Source organism: Anguilla anguilla, chromosome 2, assembly GCF_013347855.1.
Source record: "Anguilla anguilla isolate fAngAng1 chromosome 2, fAngAng1.pri, whole genome shotgun sequence".
NCBI lineage: Eukaryota > Metazoa > Chordata > Actinopteri > Anguilliformes > Anguillidae > Anguilla > Anguilla anguilla.
Genome location: NC_049202.1, coordinates 46,283,463 through 46,295,882, shown reverse-complemented (window position 1 = coordinate 46,295,882; position 12,420 = coordinate 46,283,463). Strand labels below are relative to the sequence as shown.

The 12,420-nt window shown below is 40.4% G+C and overlaps 1 protein-coding gene across 6 annotated transcripts in view; it reads left to right on the top strand.

The window, feature by feature from the left end:
• Positions 1 to 12,420, top strand: part of mad1l1 (mitotic arrest deficient 1 like 1) — a 235,410-nt gene that overhangs the window by 101,296 nt on the left and 121,694 nt on the right. For 3 of the 6 annotated variants that reach the window (XM_035405134.1, XM_035405135.1, XM_035405136.1), the window contains exon 16: positions 6,457 to 6,661. In XM_035405134.1, coding sequence (XP_035261025.1) covers positions 6,457 to 6,661 — 205 coding nt within the window. Of the gene's footprint in view, positions 1 to 6,456; positions 6,662 to 10,945; positions 11,674 to 11,716; positions 12,049 to 12,420 lie in introns of those variants that run through there. The other 3 variants (XR_004764014.1, XM_035405138.1, XM_035405137.1) reach the window with 3 other exon arrangements.

The window sequence follows — 12,420 nt, the reverse complement described above, 5'->3', positions numbered from 1 at the left end:
TTTTTGCTTCTCTTAAAATAGACCAGAGATGCAGTCGCCCTCTTCAGGAATTTGTCATGTACATACGCCCGTTTTAGTGCTTACAGCTTAATTGAATTGCTTAATCACCCTGCCAGAGAATATAGCCTTTTTTTTACTGTCTGAAGCAGGTAATGATATAAAAGCTTCACTAACGCATATAGCAGTATAAAATTTGAGGATATTAACACTGCCCTCTGTGTTACACAGCTACAGCTCGAGTTATTGCAAATAATGGTATGCAGAATTGTGGCACCATTGTAAATCACCGCTACACTTCTTTGAATTATTCACTGCCCGGCTCCCCAAGGCCTTACTTTTCACAAGGAAAAGGCGGCCTATTATACGGCGCGTAATGAAAAGGTCACGCGCGCCGACAGCATCCGTGCCACGCGAGGTGGGAACAAACAGCTGAATGAGCAAAACGGCGGCATTAATGTGCGTTTTACATTGGGGGCTAGTTAAAAAAAATAAACCTTTCCTCATGTCTGGTACGGAATCCGGAGATTAGATTGGCTTTACAATCGCGTCACACAAAGTTTTATCAAGCAAGAAATTAGAATCAGAGTTTTTGGCATCCTATTTATGAGAAAGCGTTGTGCTGACAGGGAAGCTGATTGCTCTCACACCTGGGCGACACGTAAACAGGAACACCGTCGCAAGGTGTCTCAACTGAGGAGATTTCATTTTCACGAGATCTGTCATTTGTTTTATTCAGAATTGTCCTCGTGTGAAAAATCCATTTTGACAAACAAAATGTGAATCCTGTCTCAGAGAAAAGTTTCAAGAAGTTTTTCTTGTGATTATTGAAGTTACTTAAAAGCCATATTTTGCAATGTAATTTTTGAGTAGGGCAGTCTAAACGTTTACAAGCAATTGAAGGCTTCAGTCCTTAATGGGGCAGAACTGCAGTGCTTCAGATTAATGAACTGGGCAAGTGTACTGACCGCTTGCGCAGGTTATCCATGGCCATCAGGATGGAGCTCTTCAAAATGCTTACCTACATAGAGTTTAATGGCGGAAACTGAGGCACATATAATGGAATTGGCCTTTAAGTTTTATCCAGTGTCACAGTGACTTCAGTCACGTCACCTGCTTCGCCTTGTGGCTAATAATCTCTCCAGTAATGGTAGTGTTCATGATATTCCCCAGCCTCTCGTGCCTTTGTTATGTGTGGCTCATGCTGCAGTCACTGTGGCCAGCACAGCAGTCCCGCTTTCAGCAGCTTCGCATTCTGGGTGTTGAGACCGCTGTACTCCTGTGTCAGCAGTTGAGCGTTCAGATCGTGTGGGAATTGACCTTGGAGACATTTGAAATTGCTTGATTTTGTCCTGTGTTTGGTCTTCCTGATTTATTGTTTATAGAAGTAGAAGGCCAAATCTCATCATCTTGAGGACCTTTCGAAAATACTTTTCACTTAAAATAAAGACTTGGGGAGAGGGGAGATCCCCAAAAGGATTGTGATGCTTTTGCGGTCGGGCTGTGCCGATCGCCAATACATTGAGGGATCACAACACATCATGAGGGAATGGCTTCTCCTAGAGCCGATTCTTTTATGATTTTTCTGGGGTAGGTTATTAATATTGTTTTTTTTTTTTTTTTGTAATTCTGTATGACATTTTAGATTTCTGGAGAAGCATGTTCCTGTTGATTAGTGCTTTGCAAAGATGACCACTTTTTGTAAGCATGGATTTTTTTAAGATGACCTGAAACCTGGCAGTAATATGGCACCATCTGTTTGAAAGCCATGAAATGTATTAACTGGACAATGACCATGATAGCTGTCATAGTTGCAAGGAAAGACATGATAGGCATGCAAGAGAGCAGACCCCCCCCCATTTAAAGTGTTACCTATTAGAATCATCTACAACTGTGAGTTAACTTGACACTAACTACCTTCTTACACTTTGACCCTTTGATAAAATATATTTAATGTCCATTTTCTTTTTTTCTTTTTGATAACACGGTGGGTTAGTTGCCTATAAGCTCAAAATGAAAATTTGGCTGTTGAATGTCATCAAACATAATGATTATCTTGTTAATGTGGGTATGCAGTGAGCTCGCTACAATGTTAGCTGGCTAGTTAGTTGATTCTGTCCTTGGAACATATCTGTAAATATGCTCCTCAGATTCTGACTTGTTAGCAAACAAACAAACAAATTGCGGGGAAAATGTACAAACACGACAACTATGAAACCGTGTAAAAGCACGGTATTTTATTGACTCAAGCTCAGTTGTTGCTGTCTATAAATACTTCTCCTGGCTCCTTGCTTCATCAGTGAGAGATGCTTCAGGCTGCCACAGCAATCACTTTTTTCCTTTGAGAGCAAATGCAAGATGAGCCAGTTCCCAAGTTAAACCAATCAGATTAGCTTGGTGGCTAATGAAACAGAGTTGACCCTTTGTGGCAAGGCTGAAAATGACTGAAACGGTTTCCGTTTAAGGAAATATGCGGTGGGGAAAATTTAAAGGTCCCTACACACCGGTGGGATGTGTACCCGTCATCCCCTCTTAAATCCGTGCCTGTGGTCCATTTGCTGGTCATTTCACTGACCTTCCCTATGGTTAAATATTTCCCATTATTATTCCTGTACTACTGAAATTGAAATGAACCCCTTGTAAAATGACTGAGAAGTGTCCTATTTGTATTACTGAATCAATCCTGGCTCTGCTTCAAGAATAGGTGTGAGCAAAACCAGCCTTTTACTCTTATTTGTGCACTTGGGGTTGACACCAACATCTAGACAAGAACAAGAACTCTGAGACAGCTTAGATGATGCAGAACAAGCTGTTGCAATTTAAACTGATTCAAGGTCACACATTCACTAACTATAAGTGGCTGATTTGACATTCTCTATGATTGACATGTGCAGTGCTCATATAACTATGTCTATGTCCTTGTCATGCACGTTCATTTGAGATGTATGCAAACATTGAATTGTAAGGGCAGTTTTGTTAAAAGGATTCTCTGGATTAAATGATTGTCAGTGTGCTATGATTAAGTCTCTTCTATGTGAACTGGTTAGTCTGAAACAAGCACTGATATGCCATTTTAATGTTGTGTGAATGCATATTTCTTTGAATGTGTACAAACCACTTTCCATCGAGTCATTAAAACAGATCATCTTCTATTTTTATGGGGACCTTCATGCTAATTTATCATGCAGAACAGGAAATTATATCTTGTGGAGTAATCAAGACCTGCACGGCACTGTCATTACCTGATTACCTTAAGGCTGCTCAGTCTCAGATTGCTGCCTCATTAGCAATTTCCTTTTTTCGCAGCACTAAACAAGTTTTGGAAATAACCTCAACCGGTAGCGTCTGCATTGCTTCCCAAAATCCAAAAATGCCCAGAAGCAATGTAAATGTTTTGCTTTGTTTCACGTTGAAAATACGGTTCAAGGTGAGTTATTGTCACTTGCTGATGAGTACATACTCTAGCTGTTTACAAATACTGCCTCATTACAGAATTTGGGAATGAAACTTCTTTTTGAATGTTGTTTAAAAAATAAATAAATGCACACATATATGCATGTGTTTATGTGTGGTGTGTGTGTGTGTGTTTAAAGTATTGGCACAAATGTAATGTGTAATATATGTAATATCAACATAAAACAAATGAAGAAATAGCATTTGTGTTAAACAACTGATTAATACACCTTACTCTATGTATTAGTCCATAGCTATAGTACATAATTGAGCCATCTAATGTATTTTACTGTTTGAAAATTTATTATCAGATTGTGGATGTATTTCTTTGTCTGGTATTTGTCTACATAAAGTGAAAATATTTTTGCAAACAAAACTTTTTTTTTTTTTTCCTTTGCATGAATTTGAAATGACTGATGGGCCCATAATATCATTAGCACTCGTGATCAACATAATACAAATTTAGAGATGAAAATGGCTCTGAGAGACAACAGTTGAAGAAATGGCACAGATAAATGTTCTAAGAGTACTACATTTTAAACACAGTGTATATGTAATGTGTGACCATCCTGAATATATATATATATATATAAGGCCATTTCTGCCTGAACACTTTATATATGGTTCTGTCATGGACAAATAAATGCTAGTGTTTGCTTTCTTCTTAAATTAGTTTTGTGAATTTACTGTGGCTGGCTAGTTTGTGCTTGGGTTACGCATCCAAATCCTGGACCTGTCTTGTTGCCTATAATTATGGATACCATAGCTGCTAACATAGCTGGCAACACATTAGGGTCAGACTAATGTCTGGAAAACAACTGCTGATGTGCCCTAATAAACAAATGTTACTTAACGATTCTCGCATATATGCCAAACTGTAGATACTACATAGCAACCAGACACTCATTCTAGTCTTTCTCTTTCTAGTCAAGCAGCAAGCAGCGCTATTCTAGGTTCACTGCTTTCTGGCAGTTTGGCCTGTTGCCAGTTTATGGTTGTTTAACATTTGATGGCACAGGTGTACATGTTGTGTGTGTTACAATGCTGTGCACTTTGTTTTACATTGTTTCATCTCAGTTGTTGAACATTCTGTGAAACTGACACCTCTTCAAAATGCAGTGAATAAATATATTATTTATTCCTGCTTTTTGAAAAAGTTATTTAGCTTTTTCAGAGGTATTTTTCCTCTTCACATTCCAATGTTATGATGTATTGTAGATGAATGTCTTGCAATTTATCGTATATGGCAGAATCACCTGTATTGTGATACCATCGTTATCGTGGGCTGTGTATCATGATAGTATCGTATCATGAGTTACTCTGTGAATCCCACCCCATACCCAACACCCCGTTAAATGGATTTATATTAGTGTCTCAGATTTTTTTCAATTTAGTTGTCATTTATGTGCTTTTAATTTCATCAGATGTTTTTACATTGTTCATCACAGCTGCTTAGTCACTGCTTTATATGATTATCTCGCTATATTGCTACTTTATATTAAAGCCTTATATTGAGTTTCTGTGTTTTATATGCAGTGAATACCGGGCTTCCTTCGCAGTGTTGCCTCTCATTAGCAAATTGCTCTGTCGTATCATTAGTTTCATCTCACATTATCGATTTTCTGCTTAGTCCTCTCTTTCTTCCAAGTTTCTGCTGTCATTTTCATCTTGTAGCTCTGGGCCACCTGTAATCTAATGTGGTGTGTAATCAGGAGCCAAAATGAAGACATTTGCTTTTGCTCATGGCTTAATTAACAGGGAAGTGTGGTTTGACTACTAAATTCATTGGCTGTAAACATTTTTTGTTCCTAACTGCAGATAGTAAAGGGATTACCTAGAGTAATACAGCTCAGAAATTAGAAAAGTAATTTCCAGTTGAAAGTGAGGAGCTTTGAGAGTTCTGTCCTGGGAAATATTTGCGAAACACCAACACACACGCACACACACACAAAAAACACTTACTTGATAATAAACCTATAAAAATGTGATTGGTCAAAGATGAAAATAATGGTACATGGCATAAATAAGCAATGCTCATACTCAGACAAATAAGAACAAATGCAATCTTGAGAAATTCTGCAATCACACTACACTTTAGGAAAAGAGGAGCAGCGACAGAATCAATTGGCACCTTCGCAACATTGTAAAGGCCGCAATCAGACAGCGGACACCGTGCCACACACTGTGTACTGGTTGTATGAATTTGTAATCACCACCTCTGGCTCTCAATTGATGATGCCAGATAGGAAACAAACACAGCACACACAGTAGCTTTCAGTCATTTGGATGACGATGGTGTTGTGCAACTTCAAAAAAGAAAATACTTGAAATTTGTTCACCATTGCATTATCACCACTTCAAGCTGTTCACGATGACGTTGTTACTGCTTTGAATATCAATTTGGCATGTCTGTCGGATTTGAATTTTTGAGATTGTACAGTAATCTTATGTGGTGCTTCGTTTAGCAGGACGCATGCGCAGGTGGTGCTTCGTTTAGCAGGACGCATGCGCAGGTGGTGCTTCGTTTAGCAGGACGCATGCGCAGGTAGTGCTTCGTTTAGCAGGACGCATGCGCAGGTGGTGCTTCGTTTAGCAGGACGCATGCGCAGGTGGTGCTTCGTTTAGCAGGACGCATGCGCAGGTGGTGCTTCGTTTAGCAGGACGCATGCGCAGGCGGTGCTTCGTTTAGCAGGACGCATGCGCAGGCGGTGCTTCGTTTAGCAGGACGCATGCGCAGGTGGTGCTTCGTTTAGCAGGACGCATGCGCAGGCGGTGCTTCGTTTAGCAGGACGCATGCGCAGGCGGTGCTTCGTTTAGCAGGACGCATGCGCAGGTGGTGCCAGCTGAAATGTGTCTGCGGAAGTGAGTTGCGCCGTGGGTCTGGACGGTTCCGTGCTTGTTTTCTTCAGCGCAACAAAAGCTTGTTCTGGACCAAGTTTACCCTGAAAGCGCACACGAGCCTGCCTGTCTGACCGCAGGTTTTTGTGGACTCCTTGTCCTCCTCAGGGCGACTACGACCCGCTGAAGACCAAGGTGATCCATTTCCGGATGAACCCCACCAGCCTGGCCAAGCAGGAGCGGCAGGACGAGGCCGAGCAGCTGCGGGAGGAGTGCCGGCGCCTCCGGGAGCACGTCCGCACGCTGCAGGCAGGGGGCGCTGTGGCAGCCGAAGAAGGAGCCCTCAACCTCCCGCCCTCTCAGGAAGTCCTAGGTACGTGTACAGCGGCGCCTCTCTCTGACCCCCTATTGCAATTGCGTTTTGGACTGCAGGTGGGCGGCTTTTCCGCCACGCGACGCTGTGGAGAGTGCCAGGTTGCCCTCTGTTTTAATGAGCTTAGAAGTGAAGTGTTTGGTGTTCCTTTATCGCTGCGTTTAATTGATAAGCGGTGCTTGCGTTAGCGCGCGTATGCCGTAATGCGTCCGTGCCTCATGCTGCGGCCGTGTGCTCGAGCATGTTTGCTGTAGCTTGCAGCGCTGATTGTTGACGCGTGGGTTTTTATTTGTCAGGTGATTTCCTGTGGCTGCCGTTGTTCAATAAGTGTCTTGCCTAATTGGAATCGTTAACTTCAACAGCTCTGGGACCAGATGGTCTATTAGGGCTATTCTGTCATATAGACTGGAAATGAAACCCTCTATCTATTCTAAAGTGCAGGAGAGCTTTATCTAATTAATCAAGCTAGAAAATGATTCTCAATTTTCAGTCCCTAGCCATGCAGTCAGGCTAAAATTGATCAAGCTATGGCACGAAAGGATGAATTTCTGAATTATGTAAGTCTAGTCAGTGTGCATTCAATTCCTGTATTGATCCCTTTATTTTTATTATTAATTTATTTGTTTTAATGAGAGAGAGAGAGAGAGAGAGGAAGTGAGTGAGTGAGTGGCTCATCTTGCAAATTTAGTCTTAACTTTTAAGATAACGACTTTGTTTCCCTGTTCCAATGGCTGTCTGCTTCAAGTGCCGTAGACTTGTGTGCTGAATCTGTAGAATGCACCGGGAGTTAATGTTCCAGTTGTGAGACCAAAATTTATTTTATGTGAGCAGTCTGGCCATAACATTCATTGATGCCACACATCAAATCAAATTTAACTTATGTGGCTCTTCTTACAAGTACATCGCAATGTGCTTCACAGTATGCCCCCAGACTAAACCCCCACAAAGCAAGGCTAAGGCGACGGTGGCCAGGGAAAAGTGTCATTAGTGCTACCTTAATGAAGTTAACTGAGCAGAGCTGTCCCAGACTTTTTTCAACAAATTTGGTGTATGGTCCTTATATTCAAAAACCAAAGAAAATATATAGTTATAATCAGAGAGGTTTAGTCCAGATCATGCCTGATAGTCTGACAAACCTTTTCCGTTATTTTATAATTTTATGATTTAGCAATACAATATCATTCATAGTTCCTCGCATGCCAGCGGTAATAGCGTAAGTGCCTCCAGTGGCTGTCTCTGCGTTTTTTAAACCAGCTTGGAATCCGTCCTCATATTTTACTCGCAGAAAGCTAATACAAGCAGTACGACAGAAAACTAAATATTTAATTGGAAGCGGAGCCAGTAGCCGTTACACATTTCTTAAGGAGTAATTTATCATCCGCAGTTTGGGTAATATTTGCTGTGACAGGTTGGTGTCTCATTAACATCAGTGGGCCATGAATAAACAAACAAATGCTTTTGCTTGTAATTGGCAGTCTCTTTCTCTCCGTTTCATTTTTATTTCCCTCCAACAGTCAGGACTGTCAAGACTAAACTGATGTGAAGGCCCATGTTCCTCACAGTGCGTGTTTTAATACGGGGATTTAGTGGGTGACTTGATAGGATTCTTCATTGTCTGGTAGCCCAGACGTCGTGCTCACAGATGCTAGCGCTTTTTGATGTGCTGTAAGCTGTGACATTGAAGATAATTATACTGTGTGCGTTTCCATTATGCATTCAGCTTATTGGGGCATTATTGAGACATTATGCACTAATTAAAGTGGAGGTGATCCTCAGCTTTTATGACTAATTGACTAGCTGCTTGGCTGTCAGTGCTGGATTAATTTGTGGTCATCTGGCGCTCTGCGCTCATTCTTCTTCGCTTTTATCTTTGTTTTTCAGCGACTGCTGTTCCAGGCAATGCAAATATTTGCGGCGGTTTTAATTAAGCACTTTAAAAATGCTCTGAATCCTTGCCTGTTTTTTTTTGTTTTCCACTTTTATGTTTTACCCACGAAAGCATGGTTATCCTTGTTGCGTTTCATTAGTAATTGTGCCTCTCTAGGCAGCTGTATAACTCTCTTTCCACACAGCCCATGATTGTCTTGTATGCACTCTACGTTTGCATTGATGTAAGCTGGTGCCTTTTCCGGACATCTGTACAGGTACTTGATCAAAGAGAAATGAGATCTATATCGCTATTATATAGGTGGGCGAGTATACTATGTCCTGTTAATGGCCAGAGAATATTTTGGCACTGCTTATTTTGCCCTCCTATCAATCATGCTTTTGATGTCTCTCTCCTTGACTCGTGGAGCATCAAGAAGACAGGAGTCAAGTCTTGACATGTTCTTCTGTAAATTAAGACCAACTGAAAACAGAACGGAGAATCGACTGCCCAATGTTGCTTTTAATAATAACGGGGCATTTGTTTGCTTTACAGATGAATGGAAAAGAGATTGAGTTAATTTACTTGCTGCGTCTTCATTTTCTGTTATGTGACCGTCCAGACTGGGTTGGCATTAATTTGAACAGTTTACAGCGCATTATCCAGGGACTGCACACAAGTAGAAAGCACCTTCCTCATATCTATGGACAGGCGATTATATGAAAATGACTGTAGCCTGTTAAAGATTTAATAGGCACACTAAGGTGTACTTTCTACTTTCCTTATTCTCTCTTTCTTTTTAATTACCTCCACAATCATTCTGGTTCCACTGTGATTCTGAAATTTCTTTTTTAGGTGTTTAACATTATTGTTTGTGACAAGTCCTTTCTTTGCCAAGAACACTTCTCTTAAGAAGCTAATACATAACTTTGTGGACCGGTGGTTTAAGAATACCTCATCCTCACATCTCTGTTTGTATGTGTGCATTTCTATACACTCACTCAGATACACATACCAGTTGTTTCCGTAGGAGCCTGTACAGTTGAAGAAAGAAGAAAATATATTTGGTAGTAGGTGTCCTATGAATCAAATGTTTTTTTTTTTTTTAACCATGTAATCGTTAAGGGTGACTGTTTCATGACAGTATAGTCTGCACAATGTGACAGATTTATTCTGATGGCACTGGACATCAGAAACCAGTTGAGGGATCAAGGGAACATTTCACATTTCTGACAGAAATTGACAATTCTATTCTTGTGAGATTTCTTCTGAATTCTGCCTCTGCTGATGGAGTTCGATTTGGCATAAGATGTCATGTTGGCCATATTTGTTCTGTAATACAGTTACAGGAAGTGTTTTGACATGCGTCTTCATCAAACTTAGCGCTGAGAAAGTTAGCTGTCAAAATGTTTGAATCCCACCTTCTGTATTCCCTTTGGTTTTGACAGGCTCTATTTTCCTAGAAAATTAGAAGTTGTCCTCTTCTTTTTATCTGTGGAAAAACTTTTCAGGTTTCTCAACCACTACATGATTTCATTTGACAGGAAAGGGCATACAATTTATTTTAAAGTAATGAAAACTGTTAAATGCTCAATGAAGGCTTCAAAAAGCATGATTTTTCCCCTAACATTCAGGGATGGTGACATTTGGTGAGTAGCCGAGATACTTTCTATTATGTATCATAGAAACTTGAAGTGGTTATTGTGATGCAGTGTAGGCCCAAAAACCCAATGCTAACCCCTGGATCTCAGCCACTGAGAAGGGTAGTGCTTTGTTAGGTAAATTCCATTGTTCTAAATTTTAGGATATTTGAATTAGTAGTACATGATATAGGAAAATTAGGTAATTAATAAATCTTGTGCCATCAGACCTCAGAAGATAAAAGGTGTTAATCTGAGATGCATCATTTTTTCAAGTAATAGACTCAGAAAGAAGGAATCGGTTGTTAAACTCATTTCTTGGCACTTATGTGGGGCAATATTTGGTTCTAAAGCTCCAGTGCTTCCAGAATGTAGCCTAAGCAGAAATAGGTTCAGTTAGCTAATAGACTCACTTATACATGTGGCCATGTCTATTTAAAGCAGAAGATATCTGCATGAACTTGGACTCAAATTTGTGATTTTTTTGAAGTATGTTGTTTATTTATTTAATATTGGGTATTAAATTGTGAATAGAATAATATTTCTCTTACGATATTCCCTTGCCCTTTGTTTCACATTAAAAAACAACTTTTTTCACTATTTGTGAGTGACTTGTTGAATATGACAGGTAGTGAGTCTAGACATATAGGCATCCCTGTAAACTCAACCCTGCACTTCATCAGAGCTGTATTTTTGTCTAATTTAAGGATAATTAATAGATTTGCATTATTCATTTTGTGTGGTTCAACACCTAGTCTTTCTCAATTTCTTTTACAGTAGTGTCACCCGATAAAACTGGAGCATTGCCCTTTGTCCGTGCACTTAACTCCTGAGTACCTCTCAGGCTGGAGGACTTAACCTGCATTATGCCAATGTGCTGTGAGAACACATTGAAGGTCATCTGAAGCTCTGAAAAGGGGGGAGGTTAATGAGGGGAGTCTGACCTGGTAGTGGTGCTGCCCTCACATAACCAGTGTGTACAGAAGAGGATAGGCTGAGGTAAATCCTCTGTGTGTGTGTGTGTGTGTGTGTGTGTGTGTGACATAAGGAAAAATCCCCTCAGAAGAGACAACTCTCAGATTGCTCACAGCAGCACAAGCGAATGGTCCGATGAACTCCAGGTATTTACAAGGTGTAGGGTATTAGAAGCTACAGAGGTCATTGAACTGCAGGCTTTATAAACTGCACAAGTCACGTCCAACAATCAAATTGAACCTAAACGGATGGTAACCTCAACATTATCCACGTTGAGATCAGAATCGGCATCGTTTGCAAATTCCACTGTATTTTGTCAATTTTATGCTATGTTCCATAAACATCTGGTATCATTCAGTACTGTTTGCTCACAGAATTATTTCTTTGCTATTCCAGATTTTAATTACTTCGTGTCTAATCCTGGGACATTTATAGATACGAATCTTGGTGTCTTCCACAGTTTGTTGTTTGTGATTGTGTGTAGGGCAATCATGATAAATAATGTAGTAAATGAACTACCTGCTTTCATTGTTTTCTGGGCTTAATTATTCATTTGTGTTTTCCCTTATGGAGCCTGCGTTGGGGAGACCACTGTGTACGCACCTTTTGAAAGCTAAGTGGCTTATTAATATTTTCAGGAAAGAACATCCCAGTTTTAATGAGCAGAACTGTCAGGTTGAACTTTTCAAGCCAGTCAAAGCAAACTCTCCTGAGCATAACGGAATTCATATACGTATGCTCAAGTGGATATATCCAGGTTTAAGTGTTATTGAAGTGTAATTTGTGAAGCACTATGAAAACAATAGCTTCTGTTTACGTGACTCGTGATGGGTCATGACATGCAAACATACACTACATGGTCCAAAGTATGTGGACACAGGAACATCACACCCATATCTGCTTGTTGAACATCTCATTCCAAACCATGGGCATTAAGTTGGTTCCCCCTTTGCTGCTATAACAGTCTTTCCACTAGATTTTGGAACATGGCTGCGGGGATTCGCTTCCATTCAGCTACAGGAGCATTAGTGAGGTCAGGCAATGATGCTGGGTGGCCAGGCTCGCGGCCAGGCTCAGTTCATTTTTCATAAAGCTTTTTTTTGCAGCTAGTAGCACTAGGGTGCAGCCATCTTAGAACAAGTTAGTTGTCACAAGGTTGGTTTGCCTCAGCTGCTCAAGCTGTTTCTATGAATTATGAGGAAAAAACAAAGCACTGTGTCCAAGGAGGATCCTTTTGTTTTGCTCCGGGATGTTGAAATGTAAATGCTGAAAGTATT